This window comes from Scomber japonicus, chromosome 5 (genome assembly GCF_027409825.1).
Source record: "Scomber japonicus isolate fScoJap1 chromosome 5, fScoJap1.pri, whole genome shotgun sequence".
In the NCBI taxonomy this organism is placed as follows: Eukaryota; Metazoa; Chordata; class Actinopteri; order Scombriformes; family Scombridae; genus Scomber; species Scomber japonicus.
In genome coordinates, this window is record NC_070582.1 from 24,314,812 (window position 1) to 24,336,929 (window position 22,118).

General features: G+C 38.6%; 2 protein-coding genes across 2 annotated transcripts in view; both read right to left on the bottom strand.

Annotated features, from left to right (window-relative positions):
* cry1b (cryptochrome circadian regulator 1b) overlaps positions 1-22,118 on the bottom strand; it is a 144,432-nt gene that overhangs the window by 49,267 nt on the left and 73,047 nt on the right. The gene's annotated exons all lie outside the window — the stretch shown is intronic.
* Positions 766-4,076, bottom strand: etfbkmt (electron transfer flavoprotein subunit beta lysine methyltransferase). Its single transcript, XM_053320028.1, has 3 exons — positions 3,744-4,076; positions 3,526-3,656; positions 766-1,373 (listed from the first exon to the last, which is right to left on the bottom strand). The coding sequence occupies exons 1-3, from the start codon at positions 4,016-4,018 to the stop codon at positions 1,024-1,026; spliced, it is 756 nt and encodes a 251-aa protein (XP_053176003.1). The 5' UTR covers positions 4,019-4,076; the 3' UTR covers positions 766-1,023.

The window sequence follows — 22,118 nt, forward strand, 5'->3', positions numbered from 1 at the left end:
TCATTCATGATCTGAACTGCCTTTGTTATAATTCTCCACATATCAGAGTCTGAATTAATCACAGTTTGCTCTTTAAGCTGACAGGATTTGCTGAAGGGTTTACACTCCTCCAGCGAAACTCTGTGCACACATTTCCTAATTTAGCTCAAATATTGACCTACTGTCAACATCCTCACTTCTTCTAGGTGAAGTTTTCTGTCTCTAAATCTGAATCAATTGCAAACATCAGCTTTGAATCTGAATGATCTCAAATGTTGTAAACAGGACTTCTTGAAGAACATTTCAAATACAAGAGTTTTGCAGACTATGATTACTAATGATGATGATGATGAACATTAAAGAGAAGCATCAGATGGTGGTGATGAAGTGGCTGAGACAGGACATAACACAAGCAGATTCATATTGATATGGAAAAAATGTTTGAATGAATTTTTTTCTAGTATAGTAATACTTTGATTACTTTCTGACTCAAAGATTGTGTACTGACTTTGTCTTTCTTCAGCTGACACAGTCTCCACTGCAATGTGTTTCACATATTCATTACATCATCTGTATTTTCATGAGTGTGCAAAGACCAGTGATCATCTTGGGCACTCAGAACTTGTGATGGACATTGTTCAATATTTTGTGCCACTTTACAAATGGACTGATTAATAAAGAAAATAATCAAAAGATTAATAGATAAAGAAAATTATTGTTAGTTGCAGCCATAGACTAAATGATAGGAAATTAAAGATGAAATTGGATGACACAAACAAATTGTTGAATCATTTTTAAACTGTATTGCTTTACCAGTTCAGTTCAGTCTTTATTATCCCCAGTAGGACATTTGGTTGCAGCATGGCAAAATTCTTCTTCTTATATTATCCATGTGAATATCATGTAAAAAAAATAGTTGTTGGTATTTTCTCTCTAGGAAAGGCAGCAAGTGAAATCTCAGTGACCCTGTATAGTCAGTCTTTATGTGATATATAAATTATATTAAATACACAAATACACAGAATAGAGGACCACATCTAGTCCTCACAGTTCAGGACGGTAGCACCACACACTGCTGCAGGTCAGACCATAGTTCTCCTCTCGAACAGACTCAGGCAGCTCAAATTGAGCCAGCCGATGCAGGAGCCTTCGAATGCCATGCTCCTCAAACTGGGCTCGTCCAGGATCTCCAATCAGAACTTGGGTGCCGTGGGTTTTAATGCAGCGGTCCAACCAGCTGTGAAGGGTGGTGGCAAGAGCCTCGTCGTAGAACATGTCACCCAGGAGGATCAGGTCAAAGTTCTCGGGCTCTGAATCGATCATGTTGGCAGTAACACAAACAGGCGGCTCCAGGCCGTTCAGCTCACAGTTAATGCAGGTCGCAATGGCTGCAACTGTCACATAAAGAGGCATGTTGAGTACACAAGCTCACCAAATACTAGATCTGTGTCCATTTTACACAGTATGAACAATATACTAATATAATAGTATACAGTTATTGCAGTAAATGTACAAACAAAAACTTCACTGTTTTGCACTGAGAGTAAATGATACAATATATACGCTGACAGACATAAATCACTCTGCAACTATGGAACATCTCTTCCAATGCAACTTCTTTTCTCTGATATTTTTAGCAGCTGTCTCACCTGCAATTCATTTCTAATTTGACTACTTATTACTTCATTTTTCAGCTTCTCCTCCTACATTGTCTTTGTGCACTGTGACGTGATCGTGTATCTCAACAGAACTCTCAAAACGTTTTTAAGTATCCATACTGACTTTTTTGTACCTTCTTAATTTTGTCACATTTCCAGAGTTATGTTTCAACAGCACATACTGGAATTGGTGCACAGCTGTAAACTGACAATCATTTGAAACTATATATTTTCATACACTGGTATGATTTATATGCATAGAAAAACGTTCTTCTCAGTGACTAATCTGGTTATTAAGTTTGACATCTCTAAACTCCACCCCTCTCTAAGCCTGTCAGATGCATTGAAACGTGTCCTCCCTTTATCTCCCAAAGACTGCAGTGTGCTCGTCAAAGGGATCCCTGGCAGGAACCTCCAGAAGCTCCAGCACATTGAAAACAACACTGCCAGGATCCTGATGAGATTGTGAAAACACAGATATATAACACTGATGCTGTTTTCATTCTCCCTGTCTCCTTCAGGAATGACTACAAAATCCTGCTACTCACTTACAAAGCTATCAAGAGACATGAACCTCCCTATTACTACCAACAGGAACTGATCATACCAAAAACCTCCACCCAAATCCTCAGATCTGCCCACAGCTTGCTCCTCTGAGCCAACAGTACTAATATAAGCTCTGCACCATGGGGGAATCGAGCCTTCTGCTCTGCTGAACCACGCAGCAGTTGAACAGCTTTCCTAAACCATCTGAGGAAAGCATAGACCCAGACTCTTTCAAAAAGGCCTAAAAACATTTCTTTTCAAGAAGGCCTCTCTTAAACTCTTATTTTATATATGTCATGTTTTTAACACTATAGCAATTTGAGATTCACTGTGAATAGAAAGTGCAGTACAAATTACATCCATTATTACTATAATAATAATAATAATAATAATAATAATAATAATAATAATAATAATAATAATAATAATCATAATAATAATAATAATAATCATAATAATAATAATAATAAATGAATAAATAAAACAAATATTATGAAATAGGATTATTGTTGTTGTTGTTAACTACGCTGAAATCTCAAATCAAGATGGAGACATTTTGGACACCCCATTTGACATATTTAGGGACAAAGTGAATGTGTGGGTTTACTCACTATGTCGTCTAGATACTTGTGATTACAGCCTGACCAATATATCAGTCAGCCAATATTATCGGCTGATATTGATCTATCACAGATATAACTGTATCGGCAAAGATGTTGTCTGATATGTGGTATTTTTAAAGTTAAAGAAGCAACTTTTTTATTAGTATGTTTGATCCTCCTTCTTAATTCAAGTTTGATGTTTGTTCACTGTGTTTTCTAATGCATAGCTAATTATAATGATTAAATTCCCAGCAGTGTTTTTACTGTTTCAGAGCACTGATGTCAAGTTTATTGACTGTAACATATCAATAAGCATTACATATCTTTGTCACATGTGATTAATAACCACATTTGAGGGATCTCTGAAAAAAGCTTGTTTCTCTATAGGCTATATTCTGTACATATAATGTTATCAGCCAAAATATCTGGCCCCTGCAGTGATATCTGAATGTTTTTGCTCCCTAATATCGGTATCGACATCGGCCCCTAAAATCCTATCGGTCGGGCCTGACTTGTGATGTATATATTTGAGGACAAATCCCAGTTTATTAGGGGCCCCACAACAACAACAGTTGTCCCTCTGACAGGTAAATCCAGCATATGAGTACTGACTGTGTCTCTTTCATGTTTATTCATTGATCTTTACAGTCAATGGTCAGCAAGAAATAAATACAATAAAATAATATCGCCTGAAAAGTTCAATAATAGCAGAAAAAGCCCAAACACACATAGATGCATACCATCGTCAATGTCATTGGCGACTACATGAGCAGCACCACATAGTTTTGCCGCGATGGCTGAAGCTCCACAGCCGCTCCCCAGATCCAGGACTGTGTTACCCTGACACACTGCAGGGTTATCCAGCAGGTACCTGCAGGGAGGTGGAGGCATCAGACGAGGCTGTAACTCATACACATAAAACTGCTGGAGTTGTTTATAATGAAGCTTAAACCCGTACCTTGACAATGCCTGTCCTCCCGGCCAGTATATGGCCCAGTAAGGGTCATCAAAAGGCCACAGCTCTGGTCTCTCATACCAGAATCTGCAGCTGGGGGTGAAGAGTCTCAGTTTGATGTCTGGAGTCAAACTCTGCCCTCTAACTATCTCCGTGTTGTCTGAAATAAACCTCCTGATGTAGTCATCGGACTGACAGCTGTTTGAGATGCATCTGTATGATTCAAAACAATCCTTCACATAACGACTTAATCTGTGAGAGGATAAAAGTCGCATCATGATTACGAAGTTAGTTTAAAACTCCAGTGCTAGCCATGTTGGTCCATTTCCAACTAGTTATCCACACGATTGCAAAATAGTGTCGGACCAAAGTTCCGTCTACCGCCTGAAACAAGAATACGATCTACGTTCCGCTTGGAAAGATTCCTACAGAGAATATGTTGAATGGATGATTTTTCCTCTTATAAATTAATGAATATAGCATTTTTAGTGTTTATCTATAACATAGTGTAGATTAACAATATAGAGAATAGTAGATATGATATTGTGTTGTTTCCTATCTGCCACTTGGACTTTTCAGCTATTTAAATGATTAACGGGAGCTATTAACACAGTTTATATAGCCTAGTAAAGATATAATACAGACATAATAACGTACATGTAAATTTCACTGAAACTACAAAATGATGATGAGAAGAAGAGACATCCTCCTCCCTATGTCATAGTAGTGTAAAATAACTAATAATGACAGTATATGACTCGAAATGACCTAAATTACTTTATTTAATTTCAGTTATTTTATTTTATTAACTAAAGCATGACACCGGTTAATAATGACATTCTGAGTCCACTGTAGGTTTCTGTGTCTATGCGCAGATGGCCATACACTACATACTGTTTATCCAGTGAATGGGGGGGTGGGGCAGCTTGAGGCTGTATACAGCCACCCCATATGTTCTCATCTTGTGTAATGTTGCTTTTTGATGGAGGAGGTGGGGGAGTCCTAATGGATAGTTTTCCTCCTGGCATTGAAGCTGCCCAGAACCCTGTGGCCTGTACCAGCACTGTTGGAATTATTGTACATAGTTATCTCATATTTACCCCTTTCTATAATCATTAACCTTTATAGTCTACAAACATGCCGTTTTAAAGTTTTCAGGACCTTTGACCAACTTGTGACCCTGCTCAGGAAATCCTTGAAGTGTGTGTGACCACCTTTGATCAACTTGTGACCCTGATCAGGAAATCTTTGAAGTGTGTGTGACAGACTTGTGACCCCCACCCTTTAGAGCAGCAACACTATGTAAATTAGGGACCACCTGAACCAAATAAAAACACACTATTTTGTTGGAGAGAAAGTGAATTGCAATAAGCGAGCTGGTGATCTGGATCTATACGGTAAACTGAAACTACTACTACATACTATCACCACATGGACTGAATGACCAGGTAGACCTGGTGTTTTGTTGTATAGCAGCTAAAAATGTCAGCTTGTCTTAGAGAGATATAGATATACTACTCGTCAAATTTTGACAGGTCCCAATGAGATGTTGTCACGTCATAGGTGGTCGTAACCCCAACCCTTATTTATTTGAGCCAATGATATGTTGCCACGTCAGGAAGCCCCGCTCTATTTTCCCATGCTCGGTGACTTCCTGTTATGATGTCTTATAGAGTTTTTAGAAGAAGAACCATTAGAGGGGTTGAATGGTTATAAGTTTTTTTTTTTTTTACTTTTTTTTTTAAAAGAACAAAAAAAACAAGAATGGCTCCTCGATTCGTACAATGTGTTTTACAAGACATGCTGTCTAACCTGTCAAAGGAGGAAGAGGAGGAAGTCCCTCCCTATAGAGTTGTTATGTCCCGCCTGCCCGCCCCTTAGAGGGAGGGGTTGAATGGTTATAAGTTTGAGACAATGAGAAGAGGGATGGGTGAATTCCCTCAGGTCGCTTTAGAAAGTAACCTGAGTAAGTTGTAGGAAGGCTGAGCTGTCAATCAAGGTGGGGCGCAGCATGCCCATCCCAACACAGAAGCACATACACACATATAGTAATAGTGATCAGTTGTCATTCATTAAATCACCTCATCGGGAACAGCTGTTTCCAGAGTGAAAGACAGCCACAGAGGCAAACAGGGCTGCTTCACATAGACACCCATATTGAAGCATTCATGAGTTGTTTAGTTCCTTATTATCATTAAATCACACCGTTGGTGACATGTCTCTTCGTGTTAATAAGCATTCAATTTCTGCAGGCACGTTTACAGACGGTTTCGTAAATGTGGATAGGTTTTTTATACATTTAGATCAGTTTAGACTGAGGGACACACACGCAGGAGTGAAAATTTGTCAAAATGCAAGACATCTCAATCCAGGATGGGGAGACGCATCTGTCTCGTGGTAAGTCAAATATTATTTTATTTAATTTTTCAAAAAAAAAAAAAAAAATCAGTTTAAAAAAAAAAAGATTAAAATCTTTATTGTTGTTTGTTTGTTTTAAAAATTAAAACATCTGTTTGTTTTTTTTAGCTGATCTCTCTGTGATCTCTCTCTCCTAAAGTGACTCCGGATGAGTTTGAAAATATAAATCTCACCCAATCTGATTACGTGTATTAGAACGGTTTCACCTCTAGCTGCAGCATGGGACATTTAACTGGCAGTGTTCAAAGTGGAAGACAAGCACTAACATTGTATTTTTAAAAAGGTTCCATAGAACACATTTCATGGCTTACAAAGTTTGGATGCATAGACAAAGACCAAATAAGTGATAATATTTGAAACAAAATGATCCTGAATTTGCAGGTGTTTTCTGAGTTTGCAGGTGTTTTCTGAGTTTGCAGGTTTTTTCTGAATTTGCAGGTGTTTTGGCATTTGCAGCAAAGTGTTTTCTGAATATACAGGTGTTTTGGCATTTGCATGTGTTATGACCCTTCTCGGCCACCGTACAAAAGCTCTGACCTGGAACAACATAAAAGCAAAGGATGGAAAAGCACTGCAAAGTTATGCACTTTTCTTAAGAGGCTGTTGTACTGCCATGAGAGGTCTGCAGGACATGGAGGATCTTGACCAATTCATTGTGTCAAAACTTCCTTATAAACTAAGGGAGAGATGGGGAACTGCAGCTTGTGACATTTTGGAGCAGAGAAACACAAGAGCAAGACTGCAGGACTTTGTGGCTTTCACAGAGAGGCAAGCTAACATACTACAAGATCCTCTCTTTGGTGATATCCAGGGTCCTCTTACACATATTAGGACTTTAAAAGCCAAAACCATCACAGACACAAAACCAAACACATTTAAACGCAAAGGAAGCAGCTGTGCTACCACAGTGGCAATGGTATCTGACAGCAAAGCACACACACAAGAGAAATCACCTTTTGTGCTGGCAAAACACTTTGGCTGACTGTCAGAAGATATATGCAGAGTCTCATGAAGCTAAAATTGAGTTTCTCAGAGACAATGGATTGTGAAGTGGGACATTTGAGCAAATAGTGTAAAAGAAGAATGAAATGTCAGAGTTGTCAGGGCAGACACCCCACTATTCTGCACATAAAGAGATCTCCCAAATTTGAGACCGATGCTCACAAGGCGGAGCTGAACACTTTTGCAGCTAAACCAGAGGAAACATCGATCAGCAGTGCCCTTGTGTCACCTGGCGAGGGAGAAGGAACTGGGGCTGATAAAGACTGTATACTCGCTATAGTTCCAGTGAGGGTTAAAGTTTGTAATGGAAATAAAGATGTACTTACCTATGCCTTCCTGGATCCAGGCAGCACCGACACGTTCTGTACGGAGAAACTCATGAGGAAGCCCAATGCTAGAGGCCGCAGAACTGAAGTTCTTTTGCAGACTATGGGAACAGAGAAAACAGTTAAGAGCTATGAGCTGACTGGTCTAGAGGTGAGTCATATAGTGGATGATACCTACCTGCCACTGCCAAAGTTGTATACCCAAGACAAGATTCCTGTGACAAGGAGAAACATTCTCACCCAGGCAGATTTAAATAAGTGGCCCTATCTGCAGGTGATCGAGGTAAAGGAGATAGATGTTGATGTGGATCTTCTTATTGGTGTGAACTTACCAAAGGCTATGGAACCATGGAGAGTCTTTAATAGCCAAGGAAATGGACCATATGCAGTTAAAAGACTGCTAGGATGGGTGGTTAATGGTCCACTCAATGTTGCTACTGCTATGGAGGAGGGATGCACAGTGGCATCTGTGAACAGAATCTCCATTGTGCACATTGAAAGGCTCCTGGAAAGACAATATGCACATGACTTCCCAGAGAAAGACTACGCGGAGAAAGTGGAGATGTTGGCTGATGACCGACAGTTCATGCAAATTGCCTCAAGTTCTGTTACTTTCAAGGATGGCCACACTACTACTTCTCATTACCTCTTCGTGACAGGAACATCAGCATGCCAAACAACTATCAGATGGCAGAACAGCGAACGTTACAGCTGAAAAGAACATTTCAAAAGGATCCGGTTTATGCAAGTGAGTACAGAAACTTCCTGAGTGACATCATAAGAAAAGGCTATGTTGAGAAGGTACCATCAGAAGATTTAACACCAGAAAGTGGCAGATTGTGGTACATACCCCACCATGGTGCGTATCACAAACGAAAAAAACCCTCTGTGTAGTATTTGACTGTCACTCAACAATGCACTCATACAAGGCCCAGACTTGGCTAACTCACTTATTGGTGTTCTGCTCAGATTCTGACAAGAGCCAGTTGCAATTATGGCAGATATTGAGAGTATGTTTCACCAGGTGAGAGTCAATGAAGAGGACAGAAACTTTCTCAGATTTCTATGGTGGCCAGAGGGGGACACAAACAAAGCCTTGGAAGAATACAGGATGACCGTCCATCTGTTTGGCGCTGTCTCTTCTCCAACCTGTGCAAACTTTGCACTGCAAAAGACTGCAGAGGATAGCAGTAACATCTTTCATGGAGAAGTGGCTGGCACAATCAAATCCAATTATTATGTCGATGATTGTCTGAAGTCAGTTCTAACAGAGAAGCAAGCAATAAATCTTGTTAAGAACCTCAAAGACATGTGCTCTCGTGGAGGATTCAATATGACCAAGTGGGTTAGTAATAATCGTACTGTAGATCCCTGAAGATGACAGAGCAAAACAAATGAAAAACTTGGATCTGGACAGGGAGACACTGCCTACTGACAGAGCAGTAGGACTGTACAGGGACATGGAGAAGGATGTGTAACCCAGGTGTAAAACCCGGTTAACTAAACCATATAGTTATCCTGAAAATGAAATTAATGTTTAATTTACTGTTATGTGTTAAAACATCTTTAATGTTTTTTCCGAGTTGCACTCGAATGTAACATGTTTTTCCTAGTCGCACTTGAATGCAACACTGGTTTTCAACCGCACTTGAAGGCGGCACTCAGGTTCACGGTCTGACCAAACAAATGCAGCTAACCGTTGATTAGCCAAATAGCGAGCACGTTCAACCTATTTTGTAGGAAATAAGTCAGTGAGCAGCATGTTTCCACTTCCTTTTGACTCCAGCCGCAGCAGCGAACAGACAGCTATCTACTGAGCAAAAGCGGTAAGATGTTGATTGTAGTAAAGCTACCGCAAATTATTAAAGTTATTGTTAGATTCAATTAGTCTCTTTGTTTACAGTTTAGCACTGTGATTCAGCGGTAACGCAGACGAACCGCTTTTCCCTTCTTGAGAGTTGAGAGCCGACGACACTCGGCATTGGAAGAAAACGCATCGGTGAGAGTGATATGTTAGCCGCTGCTGCTGCTGCTGCTGTTTATGTCTGAACGGGTTAGCTATGTGGAGATACTTTAGTGAATTGTTGCATTATGTTCCATGGTGTAATTATTTCATTCTTTAGTCTGTATTTAATGCACTAAAATGAACATTGCTAATTAGTTAACAGTATAATTGTTAGTACATGTGACTGCAGGCAGCACAAAGTACGTGTTTATGCGATTAGCACTTGTGTCAATATGTGTTTAAAGGAAATGTTTGAAGGATTTATTTTTCTAACTTTAAAAAAAGGGAATTTATTTTGTTATAAGAATTATAGTGTTAAGAATTGCACTTAAAACCTCAGTTGTGAGTTAAAAAGTTAATCTCATGATCTCTAAAAGTGAAACTCATGAGTACATTTTCTTATGATTTAAAATTATTGTTTAAATGTTTGAATTATTATTCAATGATTCATTTATAAGCACTTGATTTATAACTTGAAAATATTTGAACTTTAGTGTAATGTAGATTAAAAGTTAAAGGAAACTGTCATTATGCTTTAGTTATGTTGTACAACAATTAGATTTAACTTAAAGGTCCTGTTTACTTAAATAAACAGGTCAGGTTTTTTGGAGACCCCTGGTCTTCATAGAAGTCCCTGCATATGAAGAGGATCCAGAGCTTGGATGGAGTGATTCGATGATCCATAGATCCTTGAGAAGTTCTATTAACTACAGTTGGTGACTGTCACACAACAGTGATACATAAAGGGACAACACACATGGATTGACCAGAGAAACATCTTGAAACACAAAACAGTACCGGTACTTAACTAAAAGGGGAATAAGACTTTAATATTTGAAAGGCGCCATTTTATTTTCTTTATTATTTTTCATATTGCTGTTTATTCAAATGTTGTAAACTTTTACCTCATAATACTCACTAAAGAGTTTACTTTTGCAAATTCTGGGTGTTTGGTGGTGTTCATTCTGGTTATTTAGGTCTATGACAAATGAGCTCTTTTCGAACCTAGTCATTGAATGTGTTTCCTACAAGTGGGTTACAGATGTATTTAGCTTTCATGTCACTGTTACCAACAAAACACCCACCAGAAGAAATGTACTTTCCATTATTAGCTCTGTGTACAATCCTCTTGGTATCCTTGCCCCTTTTATGTTAAAAGCCAAGCAAATCCTCCAAGAACTCTGTAAGGCTAAGCATGGGTGGGATGAAGTGGTTGCGGTGGAACTGCTCAATCCATGGCAGCAGTGGCTCAAAGATCTGGAGAAGTTTGACAGATTCCAGATCAACTGGTGTATGAAACCGAAAAACTTCGGCCAAGTAAAAACTGCACAACTGGACAACTTTTGTGACGCAAGTGAACAAGGTTATGGAACTGCAAGTTACTTTAGGCTCACAAATGACTCTGAAGAAGTACATGTTGCATTTGTGATGGGAAAATCAAGAGTCACTCCACTCAAAACAATAACAATCCCAAGACTGGAACTCACTGCTGCCACACTGGCTTCACGAATAGACAGGATGCTTAGCTCAGAACTTAAAATACAGCTCCTAAAATCCATCTTCTGGACTGACAGACAGTCTGTACTGAAATATCTTGGTAATAAGACAAGAAGGTTTCAAACTTTTGTAGCTAACAGGATTTCAGTGATCCATAACTTGTCAAAAGTGAGTCAGTGGAGGTTTGTAAACTCGAAACACAACCCAGCTGATGAAACATCTCGAGGACTGAGCAACGAACCCTTCCTCAGATCTAAGACATGGCTTCAAAGACCTGCGTTTCTGGAGAAACCTGAAACAGAATGGCCAAAAAGGCCTGAAGAGCTTGACTCAATCCTGCCTGATGATCCAGAGGTGAGGAAGGAAGCTATTGTAAGTAGCACTGTCACCATAGCTGCAGAAAAAACTCCAACAAGCAAGCTGATTGAATATTATTCATCCTGGAATGATCTAAAAAGAGCTGTAGCTTGGATAATGAAACTAAAGGATCTCCTTATGCAGATGAACAGGAAGAGGAAAGAGAAATGTACATTGATTAGTCAAGATAGAGAAAAATCACTTAAAGTTCGAATGCTCCTTCTCAAAATAACTGCAGCCACAGATCTTTCAGTGGAGGCCATTATTTGCTATGAGCAGAGACAGCACTATAAAGAGGAAATGGCCTCTCTCAAATAGGGAAAACCATGCAGAAGAGGAAGCTCCCTGTATAAACTGGACCCTGTCATTGACGCTGATATCCTGAGAGTGGGAGGAAGGACAAGGAGGATGGCTATGCCAACAGAGAATAAACACCCAATGATCCTACCTAAACATTCCCATGTGTCAAAAGTAATATTGAGCCATATTCACAGACAAATTGGTCACTCTTGACGAAGTCACATGCTCTCCAAACTTCACCAGCGCTATTGGCTATCTGGTGCCAACTCCTTGGCAAGGAAGATTATCAAGAGCTGTGTAATTTGCAGACGACAACAGGCAAGAGCTGGGGAGCAGAAAATGGCTGATCTCCCTCTAGATAGAGTTACACCAGATCTTCCACCTTTCACTCATGTTGGTGTAGACTACTTTGGACCTATTGAGGTGAGACGTGGTCATGCTCTGGTCAAGAGATGGGGAGTAATATTTACTTGCCTTGTAAGCCATGCTGTTCACCTGGAGGTTGCCAGTCAGCTGGATACAGATGCATGCTATTCGTTGATACATCTGTCGTCGGGGTTCAGTTAAAAGCATCAGATCGGATCAAGGCACCAGCTTCATAGGTGCACAGAAGGAATTGAAGAACTCTGTAAAACAACTGGATATTGACAAAATCCAAAAAACACGTCTAAAAAGAAGAATTGAGTGGACATTCAATCCCCCATCAGCAGCTCATCATGGTGGAGTATGGGAAAGGTTAATTAGACTGGTGAAAAGGATTCTTTACTCTGTCCTAAAGGAGCAAACTCTGGATGACGAAGGTCTACATACAGCTTTATGTGAAGTGGAAGCAATTATGAATGATAGACCAATTACAACTGTATCCAGTGACCGAAATGACCTTGAGCCCCTAACTCCGAATCATCTGCTTCTCTTAAAATCAAATCCTGTCATGCCCCCCGGACTCTTTGAGAAAAAGGACATCTACTCAAGGAAAAGATGGAGGCAGGTGCAGTATATAGCAGACTTATTCTGGAGAAGATGGACCAGAGAATACATTCCACTGGTACAGGAGCGACACAAATGGAATGACATCAAAAGGAACTTCACTCCTGGGGATCTTGTAGTTATCGTTGATGACAATGCCCCAAGACACTCCTGGCTTCTAGGAAGAGTGGTCAAAGCTCTTCCAGGATCAAAAGGACTTATTCAATGTGTTTTGGTAAAGACCAAGACCAGCATCATTCAAAGACCCATCACCAAGCCCTGTCTGCTTCTAGAGACAGCAGAATGACTTTGTTTGCCCCTTTTTTGTGATCTGCACCTCTGACTGCTGGAAGAAGGGGACTCTATGAACTGTTTAACCCAGCAAAGGGTCTTTTTCCTTTGGAGAGCAGAACATGGACTGTTGATAACATGAACTTGATTGGCAGAGACAAATATTCTGCATGAATATGTAATGGCTCTATTGCTTATTATTTGGGTAATTGTTATATGCTAAACAATTAGGGGCTGATATAGTAGAGCCATTTTTGCATATTTAGTTTGATTATTGTTATGGTTAATAATATGGCATTATGGACAATGAAATAATTAATGGCTCTAAGTTTATGTTGTAGACTAAATACTGGATTACTTAACTTCAGTAATATTTAAAGTAAGAGACTGAGAACAGAAGTCGTCGAACAGCCAACTGGGATCTTTATTGATGACACAGCCAAACACTGCAGACATCAATGAAACATCAACAGCAGAATAGTAAAAACAGCAAAAAACAGCCTGACTCACACCCCTTCAGACTCTTTATACTACTATTGCCGTGTGGGTGTCATTTGTTATTGTGTGCGTATCAGGTCAACCTGACCCGGTGTGGTCCAGCCAAGATTCAGTTTCCTGGAATTCTAAACAACTTTCTCATAAGTGTTGACGTCCTGATCTCCTTTAGGGGTATCAATATGGTAAAAACAACTCCTTACAAGGCTTGTTACGACATCCCAAAACTGGTCCAACTATTGACCTTTCGCCTTTCTTGCTGTTTTCACATTTCACTTATATATGGACTTGACATAATCATATGGCACACATGAACACTGAAACATATAAGGCATGGGGAAAAATCAAAAGTGAGTTCTGTAGCTGCGACGAATCAGCTGATGGCTCCTTGGTGTTAATTGCACCATTGACTTTAGGCTACCTCTGTTTTCAGCCCTCTATCGCACAACCAGCGAGTAGTTTAACTGTCTAAAATGTTTATATGATGAGGTCCTCCTCCCAGGAAATGACATATAGAGGAGCGGGTGACAGGTGTTGCTGATGAGACAGGGGAGAGCTGTATTGTTTTTGGACCGCTCTCTTTTTTTTCGTTATTAACCCCATGTTTTTGTTGTGGACACTGCACCATCCTAAATGGAATAAAATCTCTGTTCAATCCAAACCAGATAGTGATTGTTTTATTGGAGCGCGTCAGGACCGCAGGTCTCCTCTGAATTAAGGAAGGCGGCTGAAACCCATATGCTGTGTTCATGCACTCAGTGTGATGATGAGGTTATCAGCTCATGCACAGCTCATGCACGGCTCATGTACAGCTCATGTCGTAGCACATAGTGTCTATCTGTGACAATCTTAAAACGTTAAAGTGTTGTACTGTCAGTTCTTTCTCTCGGGTAAATGTAATTCTGTGGCTTTTAAACGTGCACATATCCTATCAGTTGATAGTCATCTCACTGTCACAAGTACACGGTTGAAATAAGTAAGATAAACACGATCATTTCCATAACAGGCCTCATGGATAATTTCCATAACCGTTCTTATGAAATGGGTATTTTATTTTATATAGATAATGGGAGCATACCCGTCTACCTTTTTTTCCGAGGCTTTTTCAAATTTGTGAGTTTATTACTGGCTAATTTGTGAGTTTTTCTTGCAAATTTATGATTTTTTTCTCGAAATATTACCCCCCCCTCCTCCAGCTCAGTATTTATTCATTTTACCTATATGGCCCTAATACCCCGTTGTATGTTAGGCCCTTGGTGGTTTAAAGTTATTGGGCCTAATCTTCTGGTATTCCATTTGGAGATAAAAGTGTCATTCCTACATGATGAACGTCCCTGGTAAAAGCAACATTTTACCCAAACCGGCCCAACAAACCATCCATCAGCATTAACAGCTGAGTGAAACAGTCCACCAGCTCTCCTTCTCAATAAAATACATTTTCTCTGTGTCCTCCTTCTCCACATCCCAGTAGTTTACAGGAATGCAAGACACAGGAAAAAAGACATGAAAGGCCCTTGACCTCCTATAGAGCTTGAACTCATTTTTTGTTCTCATAAAAAAAATAGAAGTAACAGTGATTCCTAAAATATTTCCAGAGACCCGAGGAAGTTTAATTTTACACTTTAAATTTTGCCCAGTAATGTTTTCTGGTCAGCACTATGAATCTTTTGTAAAAAGGGAGTCAGTAGTGTGTTGGAAATTCAGTTTGGATGGTCCTTTATATAGCAAAAAAAGTTTGTACACTGACCTACAGAATAAACAGCCACATTAAGATAACTTAAGCTACACAGTTTTAGCAAAATACAGAGACAGTGACATGTATTTCCTAAATTCAAATATGAAAAAAAGGTAAGCGATACAGTGGCTACATTGACACTTAACTCCTACAGAAACTGTTTATACTCAGGGTCTAAAATACTCCAAGTGGATTTACAAGTAAATAAACAAATACTGCAGCGCCCTCTGTTGGTCAATCTGTTTATTTCTAAAGAATGACAAAAGGAATGGAAGTGAGGTGTGAAGCAAAGTCATGATTTTATATCCTCTTGGCAGATGTGATAATATGAATATTATGCCTTTTCATAATAAAAATTATCCTTCAGCTTGTATTCTGCAGTTCAAAGTGTAGACTCAGAACAGTACAGCAACGAGGTCAGCAAACTACTGCGTGTCCAAAAGAAGTCTGTGAGCAGTATTTTTTTTCATCAAAGACACAGTGATGAGATACTGTTTGCAGCCACATGCTGAGAAATAAGAAAAGGTGCAATTTTAAGTCCTATAGAAAGCTGTGGCTACATCTTGTGTTAAGAGCAAGCGTAAATGGGTTAAATCAACAAACTACTGCTGCCTTTCTCTGTTTTCTTCCATTGGAATTAGTTTGGACTTTGTGATTTACAAATATTAAATAAAATGTCTTTATCCCAATGTTTTTTACTCTTCACAATATTGCTCATGTTTAATTTATGTTGATATTTCTCAAAGCAGATCAACAAAGTTGTTTCCTCTAACGGTCAAGCTGAGTTAAACTTCAGGTCAAAGAAAAGACTGATTTATATTTTCTGACCTCACGGTCAAAGGTAAAACCACAATTTATTTAATTTCACTTCATTAGAAGAACACTCCAAGATTCAAGAATGTCTTCTGGAGATCAACTGCTGCTTGGTTTATGGGGAGAGAGAGGTTACAGGGGGTGGTAGAACTGTATCCAAATCAATCATTCTGGCCTACGGTGATCAACTCCTTGTTCAGATCGAGACTCATTCACCTGAGGGTAACTACTTATTCCTCAGCATGCAGCATGGAGGAGTGAGGCCAAGGGTATTCAGTTTGTTGCAATCTGCAACCTCACCGCTAGATGCCACTAAATCCTACACACTGGTCTTTGGAAAGCAAAGACACTAACAATAAAAAAGTCTGCAAAATACTGAAACTAATTCCACTAAGGCTGCTAGATAAAAAACAATTCCCAGAGAAAATACCCAGAACACTCATCCACTCACCCAGGTCATCCTCAGTGTCCATGTTATGGCCCTGGATGAAGGATGAAAATATTGCATGTAATGCAGCGTGGATTCAGTATGAGCACCTGCCATTTTTCTGCTGACTTAACACCAAGCAGGCTGCAGATTAAATAAAACATACAGGCAACTGATGACACCAAGAAATGCCACATAAATACATAAAGTATCCTGCAAACCACTTATAAAGTCACCCAATCCTATATCCACATCACATGGTTTTCTCACTTGGTTTCATGTTCGGCTCAGCTGATAAACGTTCAGCAGGCCGCCAGCAGAAACACTTGCCAGGAAATTCAAAAAGCATTGTTTATTTAGAGAGCTTACTTTTTGATTAATACAGATCAAAACAATGAGTTGCACTGAATTGATTTTTTCTCCTTTGAATTATAACTGCATGTGATTGGGGGAACAGGGAAATAATCAAACGATATGCTTGAGTTGAAAGGCTTTCGCAGGCGTTGCCACAGGACTGATCATGTTAACAGAACGATATGCTTCACTGTCAAAGGAGATGGATAAAATAACACAATATTATCTAAGCTATTCTTGTACTACTAACAACTAATTTCTGCAGTTATGCAAATGCCCCAATTAATATGCTTCTGAGGAATAAAGCTTTGTGCATGAGTGAGCTCAGTAATATCCTCTGAAGAACGAGTGGTACTTCTGTTTTCATATAAGTGTGTGTGTGTGTGTGTGTGTGTGTGTGGGGAGGGCATAATGTGCATAATGTTTTCTCACGCTCATGATTTTGTTGACAAAGACTCACAGCAACAAGAAACCATTACTTCTGATGCTCACTGATTTCTTTTTCCTGTATTTTGTTTGTTCTTTTCTTCGTGTTTTAAAATTACTTCTACCATTTGCTGTGTGAAGTCAGAATGAAGCAATTTTCAGAAATTGTGAAAATGAGTGATGCTTTGTTGCACTGAAATGTCAGCATGAAAGCAGCATGTAGCATGGGAACACATTTATGAAAGATAGATGATGTCCATCTGTGGTGAAATACATGTGTGGATGAGCTGTCACATACGTTATGAGGTGCAAAAGATAAATACAGTATGTTTTTGCAATGTCTAAGCTAAGCGACACATGGTGAAGTAATAACACAATCTGCTCATAACAGTAAACATCTATATTTTATTATTCAATTAATAGAAATCTATCTATATCATGGCACCCATTCAAAGAAGCAAATGATGCCAAGTGTCAACAATTCTCTGAAACAGCACATTATTTTCTTTGTAAAGAGGGGAACCATGGGAACAGCACAAAACAATCGATACTTGACACGTGCACAGCTGCATGTGCAGTGCATGACAGACTATGTGCGTTTGTTTGCATGTGTATTTACCAGAGAGGGCTGTGGCTGACTGACAGGCGGATCACAGCATTAAGTATTCTACTGCATAGTGTGTAAATCTCATTAAATCAGGTCACACACATGCTGATTGACAACAGAGCTGCTCCTCTGCTTTGGAGCAGAAAGACAATAAGATTTTTCGATACCTTTGCTTTTACATCATCCAAGTTTTGTTACCAGTAGTGTTGCTCTTTATGTACAAGTCAGCCTTCAAAAGCATACATAAATATAGTCAAAACTAAAAACAACATGTCACACAAACTGTAATATTTTATTTAAATATCAGCATTTAAAGTAAGAATGAGTACAGTATATTTTAACAATGTCAAATATGAATCAACAGTACTTTTTATCCATCCATCCATTCTTTTTTTCCCCACTTATTGTCTAGGGTCACAGGGGACCTGTAGCCAATCTCAGTTGACATAAAGTGAGAGGTGGTGTACACCCTAGACAGGCTGCCAGTCAATCACAAGGCTAACATATTTACAGACAGACAACCATTCACCATTCAGAGTCACCGTTCAACCTAACCTACATGTTTTTGGTCTGTGGAAGGAAGCCTCAGCACCCAGAGAGAACCCATGCAGGCCCTGGGAGAACATGGGAGAATCCTCATTAAATGGCCCCAGACATAATACTTTGCAAACAATATTGATATTGTATGTATGACCTCAATGTCACATTTAGTGCTGCAACTAACAATTATTTTCATTATCCATGAAATCATCAGAGAAACAATCTGAGCAAATGTTAGCAGCCGCACGGCTTGTAGTCACTCCAGACATCCTGTGTCCGCAGAACAGTGTCAAAGAAACACTGCTTTGTTAACATGAAATTGCTTATTCATTGTTTTGACTGGTTTTACTCCTGGTGTTCATTTGTTTTGGAGAGGAGGAGCAGAGGAAGAGGTCTCTGCAGACAAATATGTCCCTTCTCCTGAATAATGAACACTGAAGAAATCCTAACTTTGAGAAGCTGGTTGTTTAACAATTGAGACAATATCTCCCATGATCCCACGTTACTACACATCATCACACTATGTCTTTTTTATTGTTGATATTGTTGATTGATTTCTGGTGACAGAAATGACATATTGTGCATTTAATGGTAATTATTATGTTTTGCAGTACATGTTAGTGTTCATAAGCAACTGTTAAATGCATAGTTCTAATCAATTATTATATTAAGTTTGTAATGATTTTGCATGTTTATCATTTGTTATAAATGATACTGGAAATCTGTACAGTTGTCATATAGCTGCCAGGTCAGCCAGATAATCATGAATCTATTTATCTTCTCTATAATTTAATGATTAACTCACTTTAAATAACTTTTTTAAATATTTACCTTTAACATGTGTCCCTGTATTCTGTATCCTCATGATGATCCATACTCTTAATATGATTATATAATAATAATTATTACTCCTATTAGTATTACCATTATTAATCATTAATACTCTCCCTCTCTGTGTGTCTTTGCCTCTCTGTCTGCGTCTCTCTCTCTCTCTCCCTCCCTCTCTCTCTCTCTCTCTCTCTCTCTCTCTCTCACTGTATGTGTCCACTCCACAGCTGAATGGCTAACATTTTTACATCTGTCTGTTTCTCCCTTGTCTTTGTTTGTTTGTTTGTTTTTGAATCTTAGGAATGACAAATCCCTGGTAATGTTTAGCACATTAAGTTGTAATAACACATTAATTAGTCATTTCTGATCATTTTCAGTTACACATAATCAACACATAAAATTACACATTTGAGTGTAAATTTACTTGACACAATTTATGTGTTAAAATGTATAGTCCCTGAGTACACTGTGTTGTGCATGTGTTAAAATTATACACATGTAATTTTTAACACATCTCTTTTTGCAGTGTACAAATAAAGTTTCCCATATAGAACTGATACACGAGTAATAAATATTGACTTAGGTTTAAATAAAGTTTTTCTTTTGAGGAAATTGTTTTTCAAAGAAATGTTTTTTTTTCTTTTTTCATGCCATATTAACATTATAAAAAAACACTATAATAAATTAGGGAAGTTAAGGAAATGACAGGCCTGAAGAATAAATAGTTACAGAAAAGCTTTTCCATCTTACACCCCTCCTGGATTCCTAAACCCAGCCTGGGAATTAACAATTCCAGGTCCATTACCCCTCTTACTGCCAGGCAGTTTTCAAAAGCATTCTCCTCTGCTATCATAAACAGTCGAGTCGGTTCTAGGTGAGGAGGAACTGGTCATATTATTCAATTGCACTTGCAGCAATATTCTCGATTCTATTGCTCCCTACAAAGTTAGAAAAACAAAAATCAAAGCTTAGTCCTAGTTAAACTCCTTACTTGTGCAGTCTTACCAGCACTCTGAGATACTCTCTGGCCAAATATCAACAGTTTGTCAACGCAGAGATCCAAATATTTTCCTGGTATCATCTCCAAATATGTCCATAAACCTAGAGTGCATGCTTTAAAACATGCTGTCATTCACCTTCTGATATATATATATATATATATACAGTGTTGGTAAAGTTCATGTTCTACATGAACTAGTTCAATTCATAGTTCACACATTTTAAAATGAACTAGTTCAGTTCATAGTTCATAATTCCAAATTATGAACTAAGTTCACAGCTCCAAAAAATGAACTAGTTCAGTTCTTTTTTTCAATACGTTGCAAACTATACTCTTTTAAAATTGTTGCCACAGCCAGCAATTATTTCATTAGTTTAACACTGAAACTATGTGTCAGATTTCATCCAGTTTTGAATCCTTATCCAACCAGGATTTACATTAGCATCGAAGGGCCTTCCCCCATTGTTGTTTAAACTCCATTCAGTCCACACTTGTAGCAGTTGCAGCTTTCACCCCAACATTATATTCTCAAAAACATGAGGAAAAACTAGCTTGAATGTCATATATATGCTAGTTTATATAAGCTAGTTTTATATATATGTGTATATATATATACACACACACTCACATAAACACATACTTAGGAGTTTATATTCAATGATAAGTAGACCAAGAAAAAAAACAACACACTGACACTTCAATATATATATATATATATATATATATATATATATATATATATATATATATATATATATATATATATATATACATATACACACTCACACAAACACATACTTAGGAGTTTATATTATATATATTTACAAATATTATGGAAGACAACACAGTAAGCAGGCTATTAACCACTTAACACACGCCCCTGTTTTTTATGCTGTTAGCCTAAACGACATGCCCAAGTTGTGAGCAGCACAGATCCCACATAGTTTGAGACTCAGAGATGTGTCTGGTATCATTGGAAAGGAAACACTCTCAGGATTCTTGTAAAAGTGTCTGTGTGATGCTGTGACTTACTGACAAAGAGTGACAGAGGTTACAATGATGGGGTTGTTTACTCGCCCATAGGTTTGCCTTTACAATGACATAAGTACAGACATTCAGGGACCTCTCAGCAGGATATAGACACAATGAGGCCACAGCCACAGGTCTTGGCTTCATGCAGTCCAAATTTGGAGTCAAAAGACCAAAAGATGAATTTTTCAGAATTATTTTTCAACAGGTATGTCCATGCGTTTTCCTCAGGTCCTTTTTGGACACTCCAAATGGACACTTGGTTACCAAAGCTGTATAACCACAATCAAACACCTATAACTTCACATCCCTTTTGCCTACAATCAAAATCTTGGTCTCTAATGAAAGCTGACGCCATATTATTATTATTATTATTATTATTATTATTACATATAACCATATTTTTTTGTTTGGCCATATCTATCTATCTATCTATCTATCTATCTATCTATCTATCTATCTGTTTATTTTGCTATAAGTCATATGTCAAGTCGAAGAAGAACCAACCGTGTACCAAAATGCCGTGTGCGTAATGATATATGGTTCAACTCTTTTACGCACAGGGCGCACGCCGGTTACGCTTGGAGTTTGTTTATGGACAGCCAAACTTAAATGCTTAGTGTCATACACCGTTGGAAACCTCTGACTATTGGCTAAAAGGTTATCAACTTCATTTCACCGAATATTTCCATAGGCTAGAACAGCAGTCAATCAAAGCCATGTCGTCATTGTTGTCGGTCACATGTCCTCCTTGGCTTTGGAGACATGTACTGCCTAAACCTAAACACCGATTGGCTTGTGTGTGGTGTCGTCAGAAGCAGGAGAGGCTCACGGTCGAAACATCTAGTCACGTGTACTCTGAGATGGACGCGCAGGTCAGGAAATGACGTAAACGGACCGTATATGGTTTGTTCCTTGTGTATTATGTTACGTGTTGGACTAAATACATGTTGACATATTGA